The sequence below is a fragment of the Callorhinchus milii genome, unplaced genomic scaffold (genome assembly GCF_018977255.1).
Source record: "Callorhinchus milii isolate IMCB2004 unplaced genomic scaffold, IMCB_Cmil_1.0 Scaffold27, whole genome shotgun sequence".
Classification (NCBI taxonomy): domain Eukaryota; kingdom Metazoa; phylum Chordata; class Chondrichthyes; order Chimaeriformes; family Callorhinchidae; genus Callorhinchus; species Callorhinchus milii.
In genome coordinates, this window is record NW_024704768.1 from 550,288 (window position 1) to 577,185 (window position 26,898).

At 47.5% G+C, this 26,898-nt stretch overlaps 1 protein-coding gene across 2 annotated transcripts in view; it reads left to right on the top strand.

Moving 5' to 3' along the window:
- The first annotated feature begins 1,466 nt into the window (after window positions 1-1,466).
- LOC103189565 (bromodomain adjacent to zinc finger domain protein 2A) overlaps window positions 1,467-26,898 on the top strand; it is a 42,971-nt gene continuing 17,539 nt past the window's right edge. Inside the window, exons 1-13 of one of the 2 annotated variants that reach the window (XM_042344188.1) lie at window positions 1,467-1,614; window positions 9,463-9,600; window positions 10,772-11,353; window positions 14,884-15,105; window positions 16,744-17,001; window positions 17,282-17,476; window positions 17,718-17,954; window positions 19,477-19,537; window positions 19,884-19,992; window positions 20,500-20,601; window positions 22,579-22,789; window positions 24,930-25,108; window positions 25,807-26,061. In XM_042344188.1, the coding sequence (XP_042200122.1) occupies window positions 9,465-9,600; window positions 10,772-11,353; window positions 14,884-15,105; window positions 16,744-17,001; window positions 17,282-17,476; window positions 17,718-17,954; window positions 19,477-19,537; window positions 19,884-19,992; window positions 20,500-20,601; window positions 22,579-22,789; window positions 24,930-25,108; window positions 25,807-26,061 (2,547 nt within the window). In that variant the 5' untranslated portion in view covers window positions 1,467-1,614; window positions 9,463-9,464. Of the gene's footprint in view, window positions 1,615-6,957; window positions 7,194-9,462; window positions 9,601-10,771; window positions 11,354-14,883; window positions 15,106-16,743; window positions 17,002-17,281; window positions 17,477-17,717; window positions 17,955-19,476; window positions 19,538-19,883; window positions 19,993-20,499; window positions 20,602-22,578; window positions 22,790-24,929; window positions 25,109-25,806; window positions 26,062-26,898 lie in introns of those variants that run through there. The other variant, XM_042344187.1, reaches the window with a different exon arrangement.

Genomic DNA, 26,898 nt, shown 5'->3' on the forward strand with positions numbered 1-26,898 from the left:
GAGGGATTATTATTAGGCGTGTGGAGTAAGGAAACTTGCCCAGGGTTTTGCTCTGCCTGGACTTGAACCCAGGTGTTTCGCTTGCAAGTCAAGTGCTCTAACCACTGAGCTACAGGACTCCTGCAAAACTACCACTATGGAGGAAAAAGGAGTTTGTGAGTTCCTTGGCTCGTCCAAAGCAATCCTAGGTGTCATTCTAAGCAATGACCTCAGGTACTGTAATGTTAATAATAATCCTTGCATTTCCTACAGCACCTTATCACGCCATTGAGACATCTCAAAGCGCTTCACAGAATATATTATAAAGTGAATTGACTGTGTATTTCGTGGATGAAACGCAACAACCAATTTTGCGCAGCAGGGTCCCACAAACAGTCATGGGTTGAGTGACCATGGATAATGGAATTTACAATAACAATAATAATAATCCTTGTATTTGGTATAGGGCCTTATCAAGTCAGAAGGATCACTCCAAGCTCTTCACTGTGAAATTCTGTCTATTTGTACGCAAATGCGGCAGCCCAATTGCAGTGACGAATGTGGCTAATTTGCACACAGCAACGTCCCGCAAACGGGCATGAAGTGAGTGAACAATTTTTATCTGGGAGGATAGTCGGCCATCACACTGTGAAAAAGAGAAACATTCCTTTCTCTTTTTGAGTAGCTCCACGGGATCTTTAATCTGAACAACAACAAAAAATTACAGTTACACTGCGCCTTTCACATTGGGAGGATATCTTAAGGTGATGGCCAGTCTGGAATTTGGACCCGAGCTGGGGATTGAATCAGGAGGGGTGGAGGGCAGACAGGGTTGGGGTAGGAGGGTGACCGAAGGCACTGTCGAAGAGGAGGGTCTTGAGACGTGTCACGAAGGAGGCAGGGGAGCGGGCGAGGCGGAAGGTCTGTGGGATGGAGTTCCAAAAGGTAGATGGGGACACCCCCTTGGTAATGCCTCATCCGAAGGGATACCACCTTTCCTTCCCCTCCTATGAAAGTGTGAAAGTGAGTATGAAAGTGAAGTGCAAAAGTACTCCATGAAATTAATGTGTTGGTTTACAGAGCAATCGTTACTCTAAAACGTTAACAAAACAAAAAACAAATCCTGGTTACTTTTTTTTAAAAAAATCCGATTGGCTTTCACTATGGTTTGTTTCCTTTTTTTAAAACTAAATATAAAAAAAAACAAAAAAAAATAAATAAAAAAAAATAATGATTTTCCTATTTATTAACGACTGCATCGGAGACTTGGGGGAAAATGGAGGCGTTTAATTGCAGGATAAATGTGCAGGGATGTGGCAGGCAGGGTGTGTGGGGGGGGGGTTGTGCAGTGACTGACTGCATGTTAATGAGTTAGATGCTAATCTTTCTTTTTCACAAAGTCAAATTTATGCAGATGATGCTGGAGGGGTCAGAGCTGTCTGCCTGACGTCAGCAGTCTTCTCAGCCACCTGCCTGCCTGCTGGGGAGGGAGGGAGAGAGGAGGGAGAGGAGAGGAGAGAGAGAGAGGGAGAGGGGGTTGGAAGGAGACTTGACTGCGAAAATACACTGAAACTTTGCCCCTTTTCGGCAGTTCCGAGAGCCCGGGGTGGGCTCAGGCATGTGCTGGATGGCCAGGTGAGTGAGCTGCCCCTGCTGCTGTGAGCGTGTGGTTAAAGCCCCGGGTGGGGGCTGGAGAGAGGGGTTTAAAGGGGATCAGCGTGTGGCTGCCTTCTCTGCAGTTATATATATATATATATATAAATGTTTTTTTTCTCTCTCTTGTGCTTGTCTCACTTCCTCCTGCGGCCCTGCTGCCGGGCATCCCCTGGGTCTTAGCGCTCGACACGTTCAACTCACACACTCACACACACACAAAGGGAGTCCGAGGGGTCCTAGTGCTCGTCATGCAGGGGTTTCCTTTATACCCACGACACCATCCCACGTGTCACAACAAATAGTTCAGGACTTCCTGGCACGTGCTTTTTTCTTGTGTGGCACACACCACCACTGTGCTTTGATGGGGTGGGATATTTTGTTTCGCCCACAAAATATATAGTTAATTCACTTTGCAGCATATTCCGCAAAGTGCTTTGAGACGTCTCGAAGATGTGATAAGGCACTATATGAAATGCAAGGATTATTATATATATTTGGGGGGATGGGGGGGAAGGAGACTTCAGCATTGCAAATAAATATTCTGCACTGCAATAAGCAATAGCAGGTGAAAAGTTTCTTCACGGTTATAGATTGTTTGGGTAGCTTTTTGTATGAAAAACAAATTGTAAGTGTCATCAATCTTTCTAGAAATCCAAGTCCTGGCAGGTTTAGCTGTGATACTTATTAAAGTGATATTTTATTCCAAAAGTTGTTGTACAAAAATCAAACACATTTGCATTAAATAATATATAAATAAATAATAATCCTTGCATTTGATATAATATTAATAATAATACAACAACAACAACAAGATTCCATTTATTGAGCGCCTTTCACGTTGGGAGGACGTCCCAAGGCCTGGACAGTTAGGTCAGGACCCGAGCATTGGGGGGAAATGGTCAGGGTGAGGGGAGGGAAGGGAGGGAGCGAGGAGGGGGTAGAGAGTCGAGAGGGGAGCTGAAGGCTGAAGGTCAAAGAGAGAAAGGTCTTGAGACCTTTAATAATAATTAACAATTAATAATCCTGGCATTTGATATAGCGCTTTTCACGTCGGGAGGACGTCCCAAAGCGCTTCACAGAACACACTGTAAAGTGAATTGACTGTATATTTGTGGGCGAACGCGGCAGCCAATTGCGCACAGCAATGTCCCACAAACAGTTGTAGATTGAAAATGACCAATTTATTATTGTTTTGGTTTTGGAGGGAATATTATTAGGCTCTGTGTGGAGTAAGGAAACTTGCCCAAGGTTTCGCCCTCTGCCTGGGATTGAACTCAGGTCTCTCACTTGCAAAGCGAGTGCTCTAACCACTGAGCTACAGGACTCCACTTATAGCTCCATATAAGACTCCATTTAGCACTTTAGCATGTCTTTGGGATGTCTCAAAGCACTTCACAGAATACAGAGAATTGACTTGTGAATTTTGTGGTCGAAACACAGACAATTGTGCACAGCAGGGTCCCACTTAGTGTGGTGGATCGAGTGACACAATTATTATTATTTATGTTTTTATTTATTATATAGAAATTGTAGTTTACACACAGATAACTGGCGCTGGTGGGGGAAGCTGCTAGCATAGTACAGCACAGACACGATGGAGGACGAGCAGGGGAACGGAATTCTGGTAACTTAGCTCCAGTGGGGGAGCTAAAACCAGCAGAGACATGTTGTGGGAAAGAACGGAGAATGGGATTACCATAAAATATCTCTGAGGGGCTTTCAAAAAATGTTTCAAATCTTCTTTCTATTATTATTAATTCAGTAGTTCAGTTGGTTAAAGCTTTTCTGCTTCATGTTGAACTGACGCATTCAGTGTGCTCAGTCATCTGATTTCAACCTGGGTTAACCATAAATAATAATCCTGTCAGGGATGAGTGTCAGTCCATATGAGTGAGGATGGAACGATAGTCCTGGGTTCCTGCTGGAAAGTGCACGTTTGCAGGTGTTAATGAGGACGGGGTGGGGGGGGTCCTCGCTAGATTTCCACGTACCCCCACCTTCCAGCAGGGGATTTGTGGGGATCAGGAGCGGAAACCCTGGGTGATTTTCTCCTCTCTAACCCAGCCTGCTCAGGCCAGTTCTATCTCTGACTGCTGTTCTCATCTGAGATTAGTAACCAGCCTGACCAGGAGAATTGTTGTTCAGTGAAATTCTGTTCATTGAATACTCAATTTGACATTGAAAATTAAATTCAATAAACTGGACTATTCATATAACAGCGCTAAACATAATCAGAGACTCATCTTCCAGAGCTCTGAATTCTGTTCAATAAACAAAACTATTTAATTGTCCGATATTCAATTCACCGAATTTCACTGTTACTGTACTCTTAGCCCCTGTACTCACTGAGCCATCAAAGCATCTGTGTAATGTCCTGCTGTGTGTAACGCCCTCTTATCAGCCCTTTGTTTCTGTGATTTACAGAAAGTAAAAAGGGGTAATTGCATGAAGTGGTGCAATCACTTGCTGAGGGTTCAAATATCGGGAACGCCTTTTAAAAAATATTGTGAAGTTGGGAGTGAGAAAGGAAGTTGGGTGGAATCTTGTTGCACAAAAAGGGCGAAAGCCTGGTTTAAGCTGGGCCCAGCAGACAGTATAAGTGGGGTTGAAAGAAGCAACATTTCTGGGGAAAGAAGGGATTGAGGGGTTTGTTGCCAACAAACAATAATGTTTGTTGTACATTATAGAACTCTCTGCCTAATCTCCCCCCTTTTATTAATTAACTTATATAGATGCCCTCTAGTCACTGACTCACCACTGATCGATGGAAATAATGATTGTCAAAAGCCACTCATCGTTTTAAAGACTTTGATCAGGTTTTCCTCCTGCCTTCTCTGTTCCTGGGAAAATTATCCCTTTTTCTCCCGTCTCTGCTCTAGGTCAGTGCGGGTGGTTGCTGTGTGGAGACTCGGGGTACCAGTGTGCGTTGTACTCTTTTTGTACTAAACCTTTCGAGAAATTGCTCAATAGGAATGGCAAATCGCCAGACTTCCTGCCGATTTCTCATAAGTGAATTAGAATATCTGAGAATAAGCAGCTCCACCCCTATCATGGGACTAATCCAATGGCAGCCCCACATCTGAGAGTCTTCTGGGTGTGTATGTGTGTGTGTGTGGGCAGGTCAGTACAGTAGGTTCCTGACTGCTAGTTATGTTTTATGGGGAGGATTTTTTTATGTGCTGACTTTTGTGACGTGTTCACGGAGTGAGACTCGTTTTCAGCATTTACGGTTTCTGAGACACGTGTGCAATCGAGTTGCCTTTCACTGCATGTGTCTCTTGGCAGGAATCCAGTTGTAAGAGCCACAAATAATGACTAGGTTATAGATAGTGTGGCTGCTTGAATCTACACCCACCCAGTCCTGTTCATTCACCCACTCCGGTGAAAACCAGTCACCCACAGTCCCCTGAAATGTGCTTAGTATCCGACCACAACAACAACTTGCATTTAAATAGCGCTCCTTACACAGGGTAGCGTCCCAGAGTCCTTGCCAGTGATGAAGTATGACGCCGGGGGTGGGGGGATGGCCATAGGCACAGTCGAAGAAGGTCTTCAAGCGCGACCTGAAGTTGGGGAAGGAGGAGACAAGGCAGAGAGATAGAGGAAGAGTGTTCCAGAGTTTCAGGGGGGCAAGGCTTAGTCTTGACAAGATCAAGACAATTACAATAAATATCAGATGAAGGTTCCTGAGCGGGTGGAGAGTGAAATTGAAAGTCCAATACAGACCAAACTTTACAACTGGAAAGCCCCAGGTTTGAGTTGTGCTTGCTCTGCTTCACTGATCTTATTTGACCTTACAATTGGCCCTTGGTGCCCCTGGACTGTGGAGGGGAACATTCTACGAGAGCCTTGCCTTCTTTGTAACCCAATCGTTAATCACGGGTCCTGTAAGTCCCCTCTGCTAGAGAGCGCTGTGGCGAGGACCCCCCAGCTGGGATGTGGGTGGTATCTAGTGCAGACTGGAGCAGGCAGGGACATCCCCTCAAGTCGAAGCTCATTGTCTAGGCTCATGCTTAAATAATGGCCACTTGGGCAAGGAACGGTTGAGTGAGCACCTTTGTAATTAGATTCTAATTAAGAATCAACAGCCAGAGAAGGTCAGAGAATCGAGTGGGGAAAGAGTTTGAAAATGGTAACTAACAATCGCAACACAACTCGCCCTTTGAACGGCTGAATTAAACCGCTCACTAAGCGAGGAGGTGCTGTGGTTGGGACTGGAGCAGCTCCACAATGCAAGAGCACAGAATATTGGGCTCAAACACAGAGTGGGTCTGTCATGATCCAGACTGCTGAATTATTGAGCATTTGTGATGCGTCATATGTGAGTCATCTGTGAGTGAGTGGGCAGAACTTCAGCAGCAGTCAGACCAATAACTGATCATCACACAACCGCACAGTCACTCTCACCCTTTCCCACTTTTTATGTCACTGAAAGAGCTGCGCTGGGAAATACAGTATTATTCTTGGATCCATCAGTGATCGCCGTATGTAAACAGGATCATAACCTGTCCCTGTTGCAGCGCAGTAAGACATGGCGATACTCGGTAATATGTGACAGTGTGTGGTAATACCCGGTGATTCATGTCAGCGCTGTGAGTGGCTGTGCGCAGTGCTGCTGGGAGATATGCTGTACACAAGGTAATAATAATAACACTTGTATTTGATATAACGCCTTATCACGTTGTTGAGACATCTCAAAGAGCTTTACTGAATATACTATAAAATGAATTGACTGTATATTTTGTGGGCAAAACATGGCAGCCAATTGCGCACAGCAGCGTCCCACAAACAGTCGTGGACTGAATAATGACAGATCCACAGGAATATCCGGGGAAACGGAAACCAGTCTTGAACTCTCTGGGTTTATGTTAGGAATGTTTTTATTAATTTTCTCTCAGGATGAGGCTTGATTCCTCTCTCTCTCTCTGACTGGTATCACAGCTTCCTCGTACACCCCATGACCATGTCTGAGGTGAGATTAACATGAGTGGGGTTACAGGGCAAGTGAGGGAGCAAGATAGAGGCTAAAATTATACCCTCTAAAGTTGTCAATTCTACATTTGTCTTTTCGTTTGCTCCACCACTGTCAAGCGCTGTGGGATGCTACTCTGCGTGTGGGTGTTTTGTAAATGCAAGTTGTTGTAGTTGTCAGTGAATCGAGATGAAACCTTCAGGATGGAAGGACAGGTAGCCCGTGAGAGGGAGCACAGGGTTATTCCAGCCATAGGGTCGATTCAGCCATCTGTGTCTTGGAAGGCAGGTGTTAGGACCCAGAGAAAAGCTCAGCCTGTTAGCATCCACTCACTTCCTCCCTTGTCTGGCTGTGTTTTTACCCTTGAATGATCATGGCTGCAGCATTCTCATCAAACCATGTTTGTCACTCTCTGCTTAGATGTCAGTGATAGATACTCTGCCCTCTCTCCCCTCCCCCCCTTCCAACAACAAGAACCGTCTCTGTTCCACCCACAACATGCAGCCTATACATCTCGCCCTGAACCAGCTTATTCCCGAACATTTCTCTGAAAGTTCCTGGGCTTGTTGTTGTTTGACTTGTCACGGTGAGCAAAGGGAATCCGCACAGAACATGTTAACAGCACTCCTCGGTGATTGATTGCCTTTTTTGCTAACGAAAATCGCCTCTGCCTTAATTTTGCTCCCTGTCTGACTGATCCGCATCTCTCAGCACTTCCTTGAAAGCCACGGACATTGAATAAAACTTTACTGGTGGAAATGTGACAAATAATCGCAGGCGATTTAGCTTTCCTCCATTGCTGCTGTGGCGATTCCTAATGAGGCCCAAGACTGCGCTCTCTCTCTCCCTGGGTTTGTGTACAAAGAACCATCCCACTCGCACCAGATGTTCCCACATTAGTGCTTTTGCACTTACCATTTAATAAGGTTTATTGAGGTTTGCGGGAGAAATGAGCCAGATTGTCCCTTTTTTTTCCACACACCAGCCTGCCTGTGCTTTTTGTTTCCCTGTTTTTTTTATTTCAGACACAGCTATCAGCACCCACATTGTCCTCCCTCAGCCCCATTCCTGTCAAACATTTATTTCTTTTGATTCAGTATCGACACATTGTCACTGGCGCTCCTCACTCCCCTTGAACCCATTTGTGAAAGAAATCTTACGTTGTTATTTCCCCTTCCCCCACCCCCTCCCCCCCCAAACATAGTAACGATAATAAATGGCGTAAGTTTGATTTTATTTTGTTTCTTCCGATACAGGCTCTTAAAGGGCCCTGGAGAGAGAGCCACTTGGAGCATCACTTTTATCCATAAGAATTCCTGGAATTTGTATTCCCTTTGGTGGGAACTGATTACCTTGTATGTCTCGAGTTGTAGGGAAAATATCTAAATATTTGCATCCCTCTCTTTCCTTTTTCTTTCGATCGGGTTCAGCCAGGGTTAGATTTGTGCTTTGTTTGGGTGCAGATTGTTCACATAAAGAAGATAATAACATTATAGTAATAATCATAGCATTTGATACAGCGTCTTATCACATCTTTGAGACGTCTCAAAGCGCTTCACAGAATGTATTCTAAAGTGAATTTGACTGTATATTTTGTGGGCAAAACGTGGCAGCAAATTGCGCACAGCAGCGTCCCATAAATGCTTTCGGTCAAAGAGGAAGGTCTTCAGTCGTGATCCAAAAGATTAATGCCTCGTTCTTGCCTTTGTTAACACAGTCTTTTAATTGTTCATCTAATTGTTCATCTGGGTGGTTTTAGATCTGAGGTATGGATGAGCTGTAAACAGGTTAAGTTAGGCAGTCTTATCCCAGGTTATAGCTGTTTCCTACAATAGGTTCTTGTGAGGGTGGTGCTGTAGGTTCCGCACCACACCAAAATGTTTCTGGGTTTCAAAGCTGCTGTTTCCTTTTCACCCTTTTCAGGTTGATAAAAATGAGAAACAACACAACAAATGACATATATATAGCACCGTTCACGCGGGAAGTGTCTCAAAGCCAAATCTATGTTAAAAAATATCCTGTGAGGTTAAGGTAAGTGCTCCACCTCAAAGCGCTCTGGACGCCTCCCTGCGTGAGGGGCGTTATATAAATACAAGTTGCTGTTGTTGTTGAGGTAAGTATGATTTCTGTGAGACATGAACTGTCTCTGTAACTGGAGAGGAGCCAGGCAGAGTATGAAAGTGATCCAAGGCACTTGTCGTTAGTCTGTGTGACTCATCACCACACTCGGATGTGTGGACATGTCCACCTGTGCAGGCAGGCATGTGAGTGAGCAGAAAGGCAACGCCTGGGGAGGAGGGGAGTGCGTTTGTGTTTGTCAGGAAGCCATTCCCTGGGCCAGAGTCCTGGAGAAAGCCTCTGAAGAGATGAGAATTTTTTTTACTCAGTGAGTTGTTACGTTCTGGAATGCACTGCTTGAAAGTATGGTGGAAGCAGATTAGCTAATAGCTTTCAAAAAGGAATTGGATATTTACTTGAAAAGGAAAAATGTGCAGGGCTGTGTGGTAAGAGTGGGGGAAGTGTTAAGAGCGTCCCGAAACTCTGCAACTCTCTCCCTTAATCCCTCCGCCTTGCCCCCTCCCTCCCCACATTCAAAATGCGCCTAAAGACTACTTTTTGATCGTGCTTATGGTCACCTCCTCCCTCCCTCTCCCCCTGGCTTGGTGTCAGACTCTGCCACTATCAAGTGCTCTGCGACACCACCCCTCATGAAGGGCACTGTATAAGTGTAAGTTATTGATGTAGTTGGTAGCTGTTTCAAAGATCGGCACAGGTACGATGAGCTGAATGACCTTATTCTGTGTTGTGAGATTCTATAATTCTATATAAGCAACTGTGATTTTTTTCATTCCCAGATATGGAGATCAATGATCCACTGCATTTTTCTTGTCTCTCCTCAACACCTGCTGTGGCTTCTCTCAAGTCTTCCCCTTCTCTGGAAGACAGCTTGCACACTAATGGGACCAGAATGAGCTCCACACAGCTGGGCAGAGGTAAGGACATAGAGAAAGGGGGAAGGAAGGAGAGAGAACGGGAGATAGAGAAGGCCAGAGAGAGAGAAAGAGAGAGAGGGAAGGCCAGAGAGAGAAAGGCAGAGGGAAGGAGAGAGGGAGGAAAGGAGAGAGCGGGGGAAAGAGAGAGGCAGAGGGAAGGAGAGAGGCAGAGGGAAGGAGAGAGGCAGAGGGAAGGAGAGAGGAAGGAGAGAGAAAGAGAGGCAGAGGGAGGGAGAGAGAGAGAGAAAACTAGAGAGAGAGGTAGACGGAAGGACGGAGAGAGGTAGAGCTCTGTGCTGCACAACAGCACCAGTTATTTGTGATTGATCAGGAAGGAACGAGCAACTACAGAATGTTGTAAAGCCCAGGGGAAGCGGACTTGCATTGCCTTCATTGACTTCCATAATGCTTTTGACCTCGTGCCTCAGGAATCCCTCGTGTGGGAGCTGGAAATCATGGGAGCAGTGGTGGGATTGGCTATACGGGAATTGAGGAAATTTCCAGAGCCCTCTGTGATTGAATTTGTGATTGGTCTCCCCCCCCCCCCCCCATCCCGTGGTTGGCTCCCAAACTCCCCCCTGTGAATGGCTCCCGAGCTCCCCACACACAAATCGGTGCCTTTATTTAACATCACATTCCTGAGCTGTTTCAGGAGTCACGTCGCGGTTGTGTGCAGTTCAAATTCCAGCTCCCAGGTCTGTGCTGGAGACTCATAAAGCCTGACTGGCTGCCCCTCACCTGAGTGAGCACAAATACACAGACGTTATTCTGGTCATTATTGCTGCTGGATATTGTAAAGAGTTGGTTAGACGCCAGCAGTTACCCCAATGCATGCTCTGGGCTCCCCCAAGTCTTGGCTCTTGCCAATCTGCGCCTAATACTTTCCGGAATTAGGTAAGCAGGATGTGTCCCTCCAGGGAGAGAGAGAAAGAGAGAGGGCATGTTCCATTCCAACAATCTATTTCTGGGATTTCCATGTGTATGTGGGATCATGGAATTCTCAGTTTGGTTTGGAGACTCTTAAGCCTGGTGATGGGTTTCCGTGTGTGCCAGACGATCCGCTGGCCCCCAAAAAAAGATATTGTGAAAAGATTGTTGTGATGATACACAGAACAATACCTTGCTCCTCACACACTGTCTGTCTGCCGTTCATTCTCTCTGTTGTCACTAGTCATCAATGGTGAGCTGAACATGAACGGAATAACACTGGACCAGGGGGCCAGTACGTCAGAGGCCTTTGCTCCAACAGCACCTTCCCCCGAGCCTAGAGACTCCAACCCCAACTCCATGAGTGGCTATGACTTCTTCTGGGATTGTGGACAGTACCAGCCAACAGACCTGGAAAAACTCAAGGAAAAACTCATGTTGTCTCAGCTTGCTTCTCAAGGACAAGGACAAGGGCAGCACCAATCCAATGGTGTGTTCGAAGCCGGTATTAAGGACATCTCCATCGATCATAGTGCAATGTCCAAAAGCCCCAAACTATGTGATGAGAGGACTCAGGGCTCCACTAGCCTGGAGTTCGATCCCTACGGCTTATGTTCGCAAAAGACTCATTTTGATATGGTTCACGAAACCTCGTCGTTCTCCCCGAACCAGGAGTTCAGCAGGACTATTTCGGAGGAGGTTCAAGCTTTCACCTATCCGTACGAGCACTGTGTGTCGCAGCCTGACATGGTGGACCTGGAAGACGCCGATCTGCAGCTGTTCTGCGGCAAAGATTACGACGACGTTGTGGACGTGGGTGATAAAGGTTTGTAAAGAGATTAAGATAAAGCACTCCGGCCTGCTCCATGTCCCCCGCCGGCCCTCTCTTCCATCGATGGTCAGGCCTTCAGCCTCTCTGCCCCCACCCTTTGGAACTCCATACCACAGTCCCTTCGCCTCACCCCCTCCCTTGCCTCCGTCAAGCCACACCTTAAGACCCTCCTCTTCGACCTGGCCTTTGCCCACCCACCCTCCCCGTCCTTCACCCCTCTCGATCCCAACCCCCAGCTCGGGTACAAATTGCTGACTGTCCAGTACCTTGGGACATCCTTCCGAGGTGAAAGGCGCTGTTAACTGTCATTTGTTGTTGGTGGTGGAGATACTGAAACAGCTAGATCAGGAGTTTCGGGTGTGACCCTTCATCACAGTGAATCACAGAAAAGTTGATATATGTTTCAGCCTTTTGATACACACCCAACCGTCTTCCCATTACACAATCAAGTTTCTTAAATGGTTGCAGTGTCATGGTCGTTACCTTGTCACCACTCCACCTCTTGATTACTCTATATAAAGAAATACTTCCTGGTATCTGACCTAAACTTGCCCTTCACAACCCTGACAACCCTGACGGAACTAGTGAACCCTTATCGTGCTACTGTGGTATATTGTTCTAAGTTTGCTTTCAAATGCAAGGAATATTATTATTATATTTTTAATCCGCTCTCCTCCCAGAGGAGCTAATGTTTGAGCCAATGAATTGGACGAATGCTAAATGCCGCACTGCTCCTCGAGGTTTTCAACGACGACAACAATAATAAAATTATATTTCTAAAGCGCCTTTCACATCAGGAGGATGTCCCAAGGCGCTGAACAGTCAGGGATTAGTACCCAAGCGTGGGGTGCAGGGTGGGATGAGGGAGGGCAAAGTGGTAGGAGGGCGGCTGAAGACACGGTCAAAAAGGAGGGTCTTGAGTCGTGTCTTGAAGGAGGCGAGCGAGGGAGCAAGGCAAAGAGATTGCGGGGGAAGAGAGGCTGAAAACTTGGCTGCTGATGGTAGGGCGGGTCGGGTGGGAGATCTGGAGCTGGCCGGAGCTTGCTGAAGGGAGGGAGCGGACAGGTTGATAGACAGTCAGCAGGTCAGAGATGTAGGAGGGAGCAAGGCCGTGGCGGGCCTTGAAAGTGAGGACGAGGATTTTGATTATTGTTGCATTTTTTCTTGAGGGATTATTATCAGGCGTGTGGAGTAAGAAAACTTATCCAACATTTCATCCTGCCGGGAATCAAACCCAGGTCTCTCACTTGTGAGGCGAGCACTCTTAACCACTGAGCTACAGGACTCCGGGAATGTTACGGAAGTGGGGGAAGGCAGAGCGGGTCATGCACGGATATGAGGGAGAAATGACAGTTGAGGGTCAACCAAGACGCCCAGGTTCCTGACTGGCTGGTGAGGTGGAGTGTGCAACCGTGCAATCGAGGGTGGAAGCAGAGAGAATGAGTTGGGTGTCATCCGCATACATATGAATTGACCCCATGTCTGCGGATGTTGTCACCAAGGGGGAGCATATAGAGGTCGAAGTGGAGGGGACCGAGGACAGAGGCTTGAGGAACGCCGCACGAGACTGTGCAGGAGCTGGAAGAGAAACCATTGGCGGAGGTAAATTGGAGGTAGTGTGAGAGATAAGACCTGAGCCATTCAAGGAGAGAACCTTGAAGGTTGAGGTGAGAGGAGAGGCGGTGGAGGAAGGTGGAGTGGCCCACGGTATCAAAGGCAGCAGAGCGGTCGAGGAGGACGAGGAGGCAGAGGGAGCCCTGTTCACAGATGGACCAAATGTCGTTTGTCACCTTGACCAGAACAGTTTGAAACCCAGTTGGAGAGGCTCGTGAAAGGAGTGGTAGGAGAGGAATGAGCGAAAGCTGGGAAGCAATGACTCTTTCGGGGACCTTGGAAAGAAAAAGGAGGTTGGAGATGTGCCGGTAGTTAGAAGGCAGGGATGGGGCCAGGGGAGGTTTTTTCAGGATGGGGGTGATTGTAGCTATTTTTAGGGAGATGGGAACGGTGCCAGATGATAGGGAGAGATTGATGGTGTTGGAGAGTAGAGGGACGAGGAGGTGGAGCTGGGAGGTAAGGAGAGGGGTGGGGATGGGGTCAAGGGAGCAGATGGAGTGTTTCATGCTGGATATGGTGGTGATGAGAGAGGAGGGGGAGACAGGTTTGGAAATATGGAGAGAGGGATCGGTAGGGGTCAGAGTGTGGGGGGGAGATGGGCAGGGAGATAAACGGATTCCTTCGATTTTGGACTCAAAGAAATCCAGCATCTCCTCACAGTCAGAGTTTTCACAAGCACTCTGGGACGCTAGCCTGTGTGAGGGCGCTATATGGTTGTTGTTCTGACTACTATCTTCCGGGCTTTCAGTCCAGAGGAATGCCCCCCCCTTCACCCACCTCCAGTACCGTGGGTCTCACTGTGGAGGTAAGCGCTCTGGAACTCTACCCGGCGTGAGGGAGAACTATTGTTATTGTTGTTGATTGGGTAATGGATGTTAGGGTCTTGGTCTGTGTGAAAGCAGAGAAGGTGTTTCCTCAGGAAACCCGCACAGCCAACAAGGGGCTCTCGTGTCATTCTCAACAGCTTTTCTCAGTGTGAGATGAGGCTGCGGTGTGGTGTACCACAGGAAGGAAACAGTGCCCTTTGCAATCACGGAGGCTGCTCCCTCTTCCCCCCCTCCCCAGCGCCTTTCCTTTTTTTTATCTCCTGGTTGAGAAATGGATGGTTCGTTCCTGTTGCCCTGCGCGGCACAGAGCGGCAAGACTGAGCCCTGATTGACCAGGAAATGTCTCCATTGGATGTGGACCTACTTTCCAAAAAGGCCTTCAGCCAGTCTTGTCGCATTAGTTACCAGCAGCTGCTCAACCAAGTCACACAGACAGCAGGGAATGGTCTGAGATCCCCTACAGTGCAAAGCACACAGTGCTAGGCAGTATGTGGAAGCTCGGATGGATAGAGATGGAAAAGAGGTCTGGGCTATACAATACAAAATGACATTTGTACAACTCCTTTCATGTCAGGAGGACTTCCCAAGGCACTGAGCTAGGGCAGGGCTCCCGCTTCTGATTGTTATCCAGGGACCCACGTGTGCGTGTGTGTCTGTGGGTGTGTACAATAATAATAATCCTTGGATTTGATACAGTGCCTTATCACATCATCAAGACATCTCAAAGCGTTTCACAGAATATACTGTAAAATGAATTGATTGTATATTCTGTGGCCGAAACGCGGCAGTCAATTGTGCACAGCAGCGTCCCACAAACAATCCTGGATTGAGGGACCAAATATTTTTACTTATTTATTTTTTGGAGGTAATTATTACTCCTGGAAAGGGATCTTCCAATTGACTAGCAAACAGGTTCCTACTTACTGCGAGGTAAAACAGAGGCATGTGGAGTAAGGAAACTTGCTTAAGGTTTCGTCTTGCCTGGGAATTTTACTTGCAAGCTGAGCGTTCTAACCACTAAGCTACCGGGCTCCACAATATACTATAACACATGTAAACACTGAGCAATTGTATTATTTTCAGAAACCACACATGCTTTGGATGGCGAAATAAACGGATGTGTGGAGTCAAAGATGGAGGAGCTGAAAATGGCTTCAAACCCGGATCTATCCAGCCACCCACTCTTCACGTATGACACTGTCCAATGTCTGGAGAACTCCGTGACCTTCAACATTCCCGACAAGGAATCTCCCCGGGATTCAGCCTCGGTGTTAATGATGCCCTTTTCCTCGGCCTCTGTCATAGGTAATCACACAGATGATACAGTTCAAGATCCTGGTCCTCACCTTCAAAGCCCTCCATGGCATTGCTCCTCCCTACCTTTGCGACCTCCTTAGCCATTACCTACCTTCACTCAGCAGGCTCCGGCCTGATTCACGTCCCCCGCCTCACCCACCCACCATTGGCAGTTGGGCCTTCTGCCCCCACCCTCTGGAGCTCCATTCCGCCTCGCCCCTCCCTTGCCTCCTTCAAGACCCGTGTCAAGATCTTCCTCTTCAACTGTGCCTTCGATCACCCTCCCCGATCCTGACCCCTAGCTCGGGTCCAAAACACTGATTGTCCAGCGACTTGGGACGTCCTCCCGACGTGAAAGGCGCTATACGCATGTAATGTTGTTGTTGTTGTAATCAGCGAAGCCCTGAGCCTAGCAACGTGGCTGACTCCAAATATTGCTGCCTTCAGTATCGATTGTGTGTGGGCAGAATCCATAATCACATGACTCCTCACACTTTGCTGAATGTGTTTCCTTCTCACACAGAACCTTCCACAAGCTTTCACACTGTTACTTCTGTTATAGCAAGTGCCAATTTCATCTGCCCGCCGCCTCCCCCCACCCCCCTCCATTTCACCAGGCCCACCCGCTCCCTCCTTAGCCCGTAAATGTTGTGTTATGTTTCTGGAAGGAAAACACAAACATATTGTTTATGTGGTCCACGGACATTTCTCAAATAGGGCATCCAGCCCTCAGCAGTCAAAAGATTGGAAAATGGGGCTGTGTGTGCGTGCGTGTGCACATGCGCGCGGAGGGGATTCACGTGCGTTGTGCCTTTGAGAGGTTTGTTACTTTATCCTGGTGAGAGCAGTGGGATTTCTGGAGTTCTCAACCACGGCAGAAGTTTCGGCTATAACAGTCCTTATAGCACCCCTGGGTTAGTGGGCAAGCTCTCCAGACTTCTGTGTGTGTACTAACCTGTTCACCTATTCATGTACTCCCAGCGCTGCATTGGAGTGTCAGTTTAGACTATGCCTTAGCAGTAAGTAGGAACCTCATTGTTAGTCGATTGGCGGATCAGGGATAATAACCTCTTCAAATAATAAATAAGTAAATAATTTGGTCACTCAATCCATGACAGTTTGTGGGACACTTTACAATATATTCTGTGAAGCACTTTGAGACGTCTTAACGACAGCATCTTTCATTTATACATAGCACCTTTCTTACAGGAGAGCTTGAGTGTAGAAGTGAAAACAGTGTTAGTATTGTAACCCATACACTACATGGTGGGACGTGTGTAATGATTTGCCTCTCCATGTTGCTTTCCTGCATTATGGGTCCACCACACTCGTAGTCATAGACAAGCAAAGGAGTGGTCCTTCAGAGAGAGAGATGGCAGGAGAGAGGGAGGAGAAGAGAGAGGAAGGGAAAGGGGAGAGAGGGGAGAGAAAAGAGATAAGAGGATAGAGAGGAAGCACTGGGGGAGGCAGAAAGAAAGAGAGGGGGGACAGAGAAAAAGAGGGGGAAGGGAGTGAGAGATAGTTATCCTAACAGACAGTGGTGGGTAAACTCAAGACCACATCAGTAGACACAGGTTTATGCAGGTGTTGCTGCCTCCATCACTTCTTAATGCTGTAACATGAAACGTTCTTCAATACTCTTTCCAGAGTCTGGTAGTGAGTGTGAGAGTGAAAGCACTGATTGTGACGAGAGGGAACTGGAAGCATGTGGAGAGCAGGGCACTGCTGTCCCCGGGAACCAAGGAAATGCCGACCACAGCCCCGGGAATACCGACCACAGCCACGGGAATACCGACCACAGCCACGGGAATACTGACCAAAGCCCCGGGAATACCGACCACAGCCCCGGGAATACCAACTACAGCCCCGAGAACACATCACCTTTCAAGATCCCTGATCCCACAGGTCAGTGTGAAGCGCTCCGGGACGCTACGCCGCATGAAGGGTGCTATCTAAATGCAAGTTGTTGTCTCGCTCTCATGTCTCATGTATCAATGTCCAAAACTCTTTTGTTTCAGTGTGCAGCCAGTTCCAACATGTTTTCTAACTCTCTTCGTTTCACCCACAAAATACACAGTCACTCCACTTTACAGTATATTCTGCGAAGCGCTTTGAGACACTTCAACGACATGAGGCGCTATATCAAATGCAAGAATTATTATTATTATTTTCTCCTTATGTGCAGAGTCCACTGACGAGTTGGAGAGTGAAACAGGCAACTGTCCCGAGGGAGAGGAAATGAGAATGTCGCAGCGGCAGCCTGTGTCTGCGCTCACTCCCCCTCGGCAAAGCTCGGCTCTGTGCAAATCTTCACGAGCTGAACCTCAGACCCCGGCCTCTCCTCTGATCACACCAAACACCACACCCTCTCCTCGAGCAGGTAATCCTTGCTCAACAGGGCCATGATTTTATTGGATAATAGTTTTATTTTATTAGTTTCTCCAGTGCCTCGCTACTTAAAACGTGTGACTCTGTTGCCTCGGATGTTGCCCAGTAAACCATTAATAGTTATTAGTAATTAATACTGATTCATATTTATTATTATTAACTAATAACCTACACCTGGTTCGGCATCGTGGGATGTGTGAGGCTGACAGGAGCTGTTTGTATTCCCATTGCAGAGTCCTGCAGCTCAGGCCCTGACACTGCTGAGGGTGACGAGACTGATGTCAAATCTCTTTCCAACCTGGTCATGTCCTCCCTGTCGCTGTCTGATGGCGACATCGGTGGCTGTGAGGGTGGGGAGGTTCCGATCCCTTCTTCAAACCCCCTCAAAACTTCCGTGAAAAGTCAGAAGAAGGCGAAAAAATGTGACCTCATCCCTGACACAACTCCCACCCCTTCGTTCTCCACCCCCGGTAAGCTCTCTCCAAAACTCCTCTTCTGGTCTTAGAGAAGAACCTGCTGAACTTGTCATATTGGGGGATTCCAAAGTCACTGGGAACACGCAGTAGATCAGGCAGCATCTATGTCGATCTGAAATGTTAACTCACTTTCCTCTCTTCCTAGATGTTGCCTGACCTGCTGAAAGGTCACCGACCTAAAACGTTAACTCACTTTACTCTCTCCATAGATGCTGCCTGACCTACTGCGTGTTCCCAGCTACTTCTGTTTTTATCTGATATAGCGCCTTATTGCGTCTAGAAGACGTGATAGGGCACTATATCAAATGCAAGGATTATTACTATTTCAGATTTCCAGCATCTGTAGTATTTTGCCTTTTTTTTCTGTATAAACTCCAATGGTCAGCAAGTATAATAATAATCCTTGCATTTGATATAGCGCTTTTCACGTCGGGAGGATGTCCCAAAGCGCTTCAAAGAACACACTGTAAAGTGAATTGACTGTATATTTGTGGGCGAACGCGGCAGCCAATTGCGCACAGCAATGTCCCACAAACAGTCGTAGATTGAAAATGACCAATTTTTATTATTGTTTTGTTTTTTGGAGGGATTATTATTAGACTCTGTGTGGAGTAAGGAAACTTGCCCGAGGTTTCGCCCTCTGCCTGGAATTGAACTCAGGTCTCTCACTTGCAAAGCGAATGCTCTAACCACTGAGCTACAGGACTCCACAATTCAGGGAGAAGCAGACCTTTACAGAGCAGATGAGACCTAAGTTCAGTCACTGCTGGCACTTGTGCGAAGTTAGCTGATCTCGATACCCCAAAGGTTGAAAAGAGTAATGATACAATCTTACAGCACAGAAGGAGGCCATTCGGCCCATCGTGCCTGTGCCGGCTCTTTGAAAGAGTTACCAACTAGTCCCACTCCCTGCTCTTCAACAACAACAACAACAACTACAACTTGGATTTATATAGCGCCCTCCATGCTGGATGGTGTCTCAGACGCTTACACCATAGCCCTGCAAATATTTCCTTTCAAGTACCTATCTAATTCCCTTTTGAAAGCTTCTATCGAATCTGCTTCCACCTCCCTTTCAGTTAGTGCATTCCAAACCGTAAAACTCTCTGAATCTCCTCGTCTCTCCTCTGGTTCTTTTGCCAATTATCTTAACTCTGTGTCCTCTGGTTACTAACCCACCCGCCAGAGGAAACAGTTTATCCTTGTCTGCTCTATCAAAATCCCTCATCATTTTAAACACCTCTATTAAATCTCCCTTCAACCTTCTCTGCTTTAAGGGGATCAATCCATGGTAGTGGTAAGGTGACGCCAAGACAGCTAGTAAGCGGGAAGGAAGCCTGAAGCTGGTAAGGCGTTCTGCAGTGTTGAGGCCCTGAAATAGAATGAGGAGTTTGATCAGGAGATGATGCAGTTGAGTTTTTATTTCAGCACAGTGGCTATCCACGGACAGGAAGAACATGTGTAAGTCAGCACGCTGTAAGTTGAAGTGAAATGTCCTTGTTTCTCCTCCCCTCAGGTGATTACACGCGGAGAAGAGTGACGGACGAGAGAGAGCTGCGGATTCCGCTGGAATATGGGTAATTAGCTGTGCTATGTGACGTTGTCATGGGCAGAGGAGGTACAGGCAGCGAGCGCTGAGAGCTAATAACCTTCAGCATTGGGAGGTTTTGTCATGGTGTAGATCTGTAAGAAGTGGTTTAATATTACTATTTACCAATAGTCCCTTGGAAACGTACCCACATAGGTGGACCTTCAGTGAGTTTGGTTCGGATACTCGTAAGCATTACATGTTTCCCCACCCGCCTCTGTCTTCCACCTCTCCTGATCCCAACCCCTTGCTCAGGTCTAAATCCCTGACTGTCCAGCGCCTTGGGACATCCTCCCGCCGTGTAAATGTAATTTGTTGTTGTTTGTGTTTCTCAGATGGCGACGTGAGATTAGAATAAGAAGGGTCGGGAGCCACCTTCAGGGTGAGACCATCTACTACGCCCCCTGTGGGAAGAGATTACGTCAATTCCCTGAAGTTATAAAGGTAATTAATTGATTACTGCAACAAAACTGTGGAATGATATAAAACCGGGAAGATAGGTTTGTAAATGTTTCGGCTGTGTTTCTGTTTATTTGCAGCTTTTTTTCTTGCAATTTTCTCCTCTCTCTTCCCCCTCCCCCCCCAGCTCTGTAACCAATTTATTAGTCTAATAAATTATTTATTAGTCTAATCGGTTGTTAGTTGATTGGCAGGTCTCTTTCTGGAGGTAATAATCATTGCCCCCCCAAAAATTGGTTGTTCGTTCCAAGTTGATGGAACGCTGCTGCGTTTTGCCCACAAAATATACAGTCAATTCACTTTATAGTATATCCTGTGAAGCGCTTTGAGATGTCTCAATGACGTGATTAGATGCTGTATAAAATGTGACGATTATTAGTTATATTCTGCATGGAATGGGATCTTCCACAGTGTTTTCTTTCATCAGCACAATGAAGTCTCTGCTAATGTGGATAATGGGTTCACTCCTGTCTGACTTTTTTTGTCTTTCAGTACTTGACCCGGAATGCAGTGACAGAGGTGGGCAGGGAGCATTTCAGCTTCAGTCCTAGGATGAATGTGGGAGATTTCTTCGAAGAGCAGGAGTCTGCTGAGGTTCGTGCACGATTTGTCTCCAGAAGCCAATTTCTTTGTTTGGTTTCCTTCAGCCTCCAGCTAGTCTCCTTGTTTCCGTTTTCCTGATTTAGGAACATAGGAACAGGAGGAGGCCATTCAGCCCTTCGAGCCTGTTCTGCCATTTAATTAGATCATGGCTGATCTGTAATTCAACTAATTCTTTCAGTTCCGCTTTCTCACCACATCCCTTAATGCCCTGACCTACCAAACATTTATCATACTAACTCTTAAAGGCGTGGAGCCATCATCCACGGCCTTTTGGGGGAAAAAATTCTAGATTTCTACCACCCTTTGAGTGATAAAATGCTTCCTGATTTCACTTTTAAATGGCCTGATTCTAATTTTAATTCTATGCTCCTTGTTTTCAATTCCCCCACCAGAGGAAATAGCTTCTCTGTATCTATCCTATCAAATCCCTTTATCATCTTAAACACCTCAATCAAATCACCCCTCAACCTTCTAAACTCAAGGGAATACAATCCAAGTTTATGTAGCCTTCCTTGTCACTTAACCCTTCTGATAACATTCTGGTGAATAAAGAGTGGAGTCCTGTAGCTCAGTGGTCAGAGTACTCGCCTCGCAAGCAAGAGACCTGAGTCCGATTCCTGGGCAGGGTGAAACCTTGGGCAAGTTTCCTTACTCCACACACCTGTTTACCTAAGGAAGTAGGAATCCGGTTGTTAGTCGATTGGCAGATCGCTTTCCGGGGGTAATAATAATCCCTTCAGAATTTTTTTTAAAAAAAGTTGGATTACTCAATCCATGACTATTTGTGGGACGCTGCTGTGTGCAATTGGCTGCCGAGTTTCGCCCACAAAATACAGTCAATTCACTTTACAGTATATTCTGTGAAGCGCTTTGAGATGTATTGAAGACTTGATATGGCGCTATATTAAATGCGAGGAATATTATTATAACGAAGTTCAGCAATCGAGACTCAATCCTTACATTGTCAAGTTACTTTAAATGGTAAAATAACATCTAATAATAACTAGAGAATTCACTGGGACAGATCTCTGGTAATTTTCACAGTAAGTGCCCAGCTTACACATTGAGCTATTGGCTCACAAGGCTGATGATAAGTCTAGACCTTGAAGTCTTTATTGACAAGGCAGCCAGACTGGTAAGCAGTGCCGTGGAACATGGCGTGGTCTTTTCAGCCATGTCTCCTCGGAGCCAGTTTAACCCCAGGGAGACCCTGCTTGCCTCAGCCTTTTTTCAGCCTTATTTCATTGACGTCAACATAATTACCCCTGGGTTTGTGTGAGGGTTTGTGCTGGGGAGTGCAGTCTTGTAGAGTCTGCGCCGGGTGTGGGTCATTGCTGGTGCCCTCCCTCCCCCTCCCCTACGCTGGATAACCTGCCAACTTTCCCTATCTCACACGGGAATAATGCCTAACTGCGGACAAGTAACAGAGGGTTCCCAGAGCTCAGGAAAACCGTACCCTACCAGAGAGAAGGAATCGAGTCCCATTGGCAGAGAAATTTAGTGGCAAAAATACTCTCCCTCGTACTAGTGTCATGCCGCTGTTTTCTTCCATGGATGTAAAGCAGGGCTTCCTGTTTTGTGTTCCTCATCTTTGCCATCAAAGCCCTTGCTCTTCCATACCTCTGTGACCTGCTACTCCATACCGACCTGTCTGCTCCCTCCTCTAAACAAGCTCTGTTGCTTGTTCCACGTTCCCCGCCTGGCCCGCCCCACCATCGGTGGTCGGGCCTTCAGCTTCGCACTTTCGCCTCCCTCTCCATCCCACAGTCCCTTTGCCTTACCTACTCCATTGCCTCCTTCAAGACCCTTCTCAAGACCACGCCTTTGGTCACCCTCCTACCCCCACCCTCCCTTCCCTCCTGATCCCAACCCCCAGCTCGGGTCCAAATCCCTGACTGTCCAGCGCCTTGGGACGTCCTCCTGACGTGAAAGGCGCCATGTAAATGTAATGTGTTGTTGTTGGTTTAGGAGGAGCAGTGGCAGAAGGTGAGCCCGGATGATGTCCCGTTACGTATTAAAGCCATGATGCGTCGGCGCGGGCGACCCCCAAACCCTGACAAGCTGAAGGCCTGCGAGCAGCCAAGGGTCAGCAGGGGCAAAGGGCGTCCCCCCAAGGCCACCAGGGTCACCTTGCTCAGCAAGGCGGATGCCAAGCTCATGAAAACGATTGAATTGCAAGGTATCATCTCACTGCTTTAATCACACCATCTCCTCACATTCCCCCCACATACTGCTCTCTGCAGCCACAGGAAAAGGTGACCAATTTATATTGTGTTTCAGACACTCACATACTCACACACACCCTGACTCACTAACGTGGACTCCCAATTGCTAACCAGCTGGCCCTTGGCAAACACTATAACTGGTGATCATTGAGATGCTCCTTCAGGTTTTCCTTCAGCGAGTCCTGGGTGTTCTTGTCCAGTCAGACACATTAAACACTGGACCTAGTGTGAATTCCAGGCCAGGCTGACATCTCTCCTTATCAGCTGCTGATGGGAGTCACTGTCATTGGCAGCAGAGGACAGATTCCCATACATGTTCCCATACAATACAGCAGTGTCTTTCCAATCCACTGGGTGGGGGGAACATCTGACAGTGCTGGCTGGGCACCCATAATATGAGAATTTGCAAAGCGAAAGAAGTCCAATGTCCATCCAGTTCGCCTTCCACCATCCTGGCAGTCGCATGACATGTGTCCCCTAGATATATACTGAATCCCCAGATGTTATCCCCCAACAGAAATCTTATCTAATTTGTTCTTGAAAGAATCAACACTTTCTGCTACCACCATCTGTCTGTCTCCCTGGGGAACCTGTTCCAAACATTTACTACTCACTCACTGAAGTAGCGTTTCCACAGAAAAAAAATGGGAAAAAGTTATCAGTGAGAGCAGTTAGCATGGGTAGTGAAGTGGGACAGTTAGCATGGGTAGTGAAGAGCTGTAGTTTAGTGGAGTCATGGTTAGAGCGAGCGAGAGACCTAGGTTTGATTCCTGGGTCAGGGTGAATCCTTAGTCAAGTTTCCTTACTCCACACACATGCCTCTGTTTACCTAGCAGTATGTAGGTACCCGGTTGTTAGTCGATTGGCGGAACGTTTTCTAGGACTAATAATCCCTTCCAAAAAGAATAATAATAATAAATTGGTTATTCAATCCACGCCTGTTTGTGGGACGCTGCTGTATGCAATTGGCTGCCGGGTTTCGCCCACAAAATATACAGTTAATTCACTTTACAGTATATCCTGTGAAGAGCTTTGAGACATCTCAAAGACGTGATAAGGCGCTGTATCAAATGCAAGGATTGTTATTATTACTATTTGTTCTGAATTTACCCCCCTTCAATCGCAGGCTGTGAGGTGGAGGTAGGAGACGAGGGGGTGTAGGTGCGGTTGTGTGTGTCTCTGGCTCAGTCAGGGACAATTCTAGTTGAAAGCGCTGCGATTATTAATCTGATCCAATGTTGTGACTCTACTTTTAGCTGTTCTGAACGACAAAGAGAAGCAGAAACTGAAAGCCTTGATGAATAAACTGAAACAAAAGGTAATGTGGCAATGTCAGACTCCGCCACTGTTAAGTGTGAAGGGCGTTATATAAATACAAATTGTTGTTTTTTGATTGTTCTTGTGGCAGTGCAGTCACATCAGCCCAGGCACTGCTGGTAGGTGGCCAGATTGGCAAGCTTGCAACCCAATGTCCCATTCAACAACAAAAATTATATTTACACAGCGTTTTTCACGTCGGGAGGATGTCCCAAGGACAGTCAGGGCATTGCACCTGAGCTGGGGGCTGGGATTAGAAGGGGGGGAGGGAGGGTAGGGGTAGGAGGGTGACCGAAGGCACGGTCGAAGAGGAGTGTCTTGAGATGTGCCTTGAAGGAGGCGAGGGACTGTGGGATGGCGTTCCAGAAAGTGGAAGCATAGAGGCTGAAGGCGCGACCGCCAAAGACAGTGAGAGCCGGGCAGGGGATATGGAACAGGATGGATCCCCAGATATTATACACGGAGCGAACACGTGGTGTTAGCAGATCATAAAGGTAGGAAAGAGCAAGGCCGTGGAAGGCTTTGAAGGAGAGGATGAGGATTTTGTACCCTATTCTCTAGGGGATGGGGAGCCAGGGTGGATGTGATGGGGTCACGGAGTCTGGTGCGGGGAGAGGACACAAGCTGCAGAGTTCTGGATGACTTGCAGCTTGTGGAGGGAAGAGTTGGAAAGGCTGAGAAGCAGGGAGACAGAACACTAATGGTGGTCTGAGCCGAACAGAACACGGAAACTGGGTTCAGACATGACTTTTTAAGTTTCTTTTCCCCTCTTTACAGCGGAACCACAGGAAACCAATCCACAGAAGAAACCACCCAAAGAGCAGAGAGTGAAAAGCAAACGGAAGGAAAAGCAAGTGAGCTGGCGGGGGCAGCGAGTGAGGCAGAAACAGCAGGCGGCACAGCTGGCAGAGCACATCAAGAAACCGACGGAGGATATGTACCTGAGCAACCAGAAGGTGTGTCACTGAGCCTGTCCCGACACCTCCTGCCTCCCTCGTACACACACACTCCCACACACAGACCCAGACCTCCTGCCTCCCTCACACATACAGACCTGCTGCTTCCTTTACACACATAGACACTGAGACTTTTTGCCTCCCTCCCTCACACACACACACATACCTTTGCCCCCCTCAGTCACAGACATTGAGATCTCCTGCCTCCCTCACACATACACAGTCACTGAGGCCTCCTGACTCCCTCACTCACACACACAGACATTGAGATCACCTGCACAGTCACTGAGACGTCTCAAAGCGCTTCACAGAATATACTGTAAAGTGAATTGACTATATTTTGTGGGTGAAACACGGGTGCACAGCAGTGTCCCACAAATAGTCGTGGATTGGGTGACCACATTTTTTTTAAACAAAGATTATTACCCCTGGACAAGAAATCTGCCAATCGACCAACAATCGGGTTCCTACTTGCTACAAGATAAACAGAGGTGTGTGGAGTAAGGAAACTTACCTAAAGTTTTGCCCTGCCGGGGAATCAAACCCGGGTCCTATCCCTCCCAAGGCGAGTGCTCTAACCACTGAGCTACAGGACTCCCATGCTTGATATATTCAGTTGGCTCTGACTGGAATGGTACTGACTGGGGAGAGGGGAGCGAATGCGATGTATTAAAAACTCTGTTTTGCCCTTCACACAGCCCCTGCCGGAGTTTGGCCCGATCCCAGGTTTGGTGCTTTCTGGCCCGGCCTTTGCCGACTGTCTGATTGTCACCGAGTTTCTGCATAACTACGGCAAAGTGCTGGGTTTCGACAGTAGCCGGGAGGTGCCCACCCTGAACCGGCTGCAGGAAGGGCTGCTCAACGTGGGGGACAGTCTGGGCCTAGTGCAGGATCTGCTGGTCCGCCTGCTCCAGATTGCCGTGGCTGACCCAGGGCTGTCCTTGGAAGGCCAGGTACATAATCCCAACTCCTCCTGACACTATATTATACATAACTGAATCCAGCTCTACCACCGGACACAGGCTTAGAAATACGACAAATGACAGTTATACGGCGCCTTTCACTTCGGGAGGACATCCCAAGGCACTGGACAGGCAGGGATTTGGACCCGAGCTGGGGGTTGGGATCAAGGGGGATGGAGGGCGGGGAAGGTGAGGGTAGGATGACCAAAGGCGATCGAAGATCAAGGTCTGGAGATGGGCTTTGAAGGAGGCAAATGAGGGAGTCAGGTGGAGGGTCTGCGGGATGGAGTTCCAAAGGGTGGGGGCAGAGAGGCTGAAGGCCCGACCGCCGATGGTGGGGCAGGCTGGACGGAGGATGTGGACCAGGCCGCAGACTGCTGAGTGGAAGGAGCAGACAGGTCGATATGGAGTTACCAGGTAATAGAGGAGCAAGGCTGTGGAGGGCTTTGAAGGTGAAGACGAGAATTTTGAATTCTATCCTCTGGGGGATTTATATCGCACTCTTCATGCAGGGCAGAGTCTCGGAGCGCTTAACATGGCGGAGCCTGATACTGAGCTGGGGGGAAGGAGGACGTGAAGGTCTTCATTCGTGATCTAAAAGGCAGAGGGATTGGGAGACAGATTTCTAAAGCTTCAGGGAGTAGTGTCTATAAGTCGCTTGACATATCGTGTCCCACACTATATACTGTATCCCGAGATATTATTTTGTAGCAGAAATCTATCTAATTTGTTCTTGAAAGAAACAACATTTTCTGCTTCCACCCTCGGGAGCCCATTCCATAAATTTACTTCTTGCGCACTGAAATGGTGTTTCCGCATATAATTGTA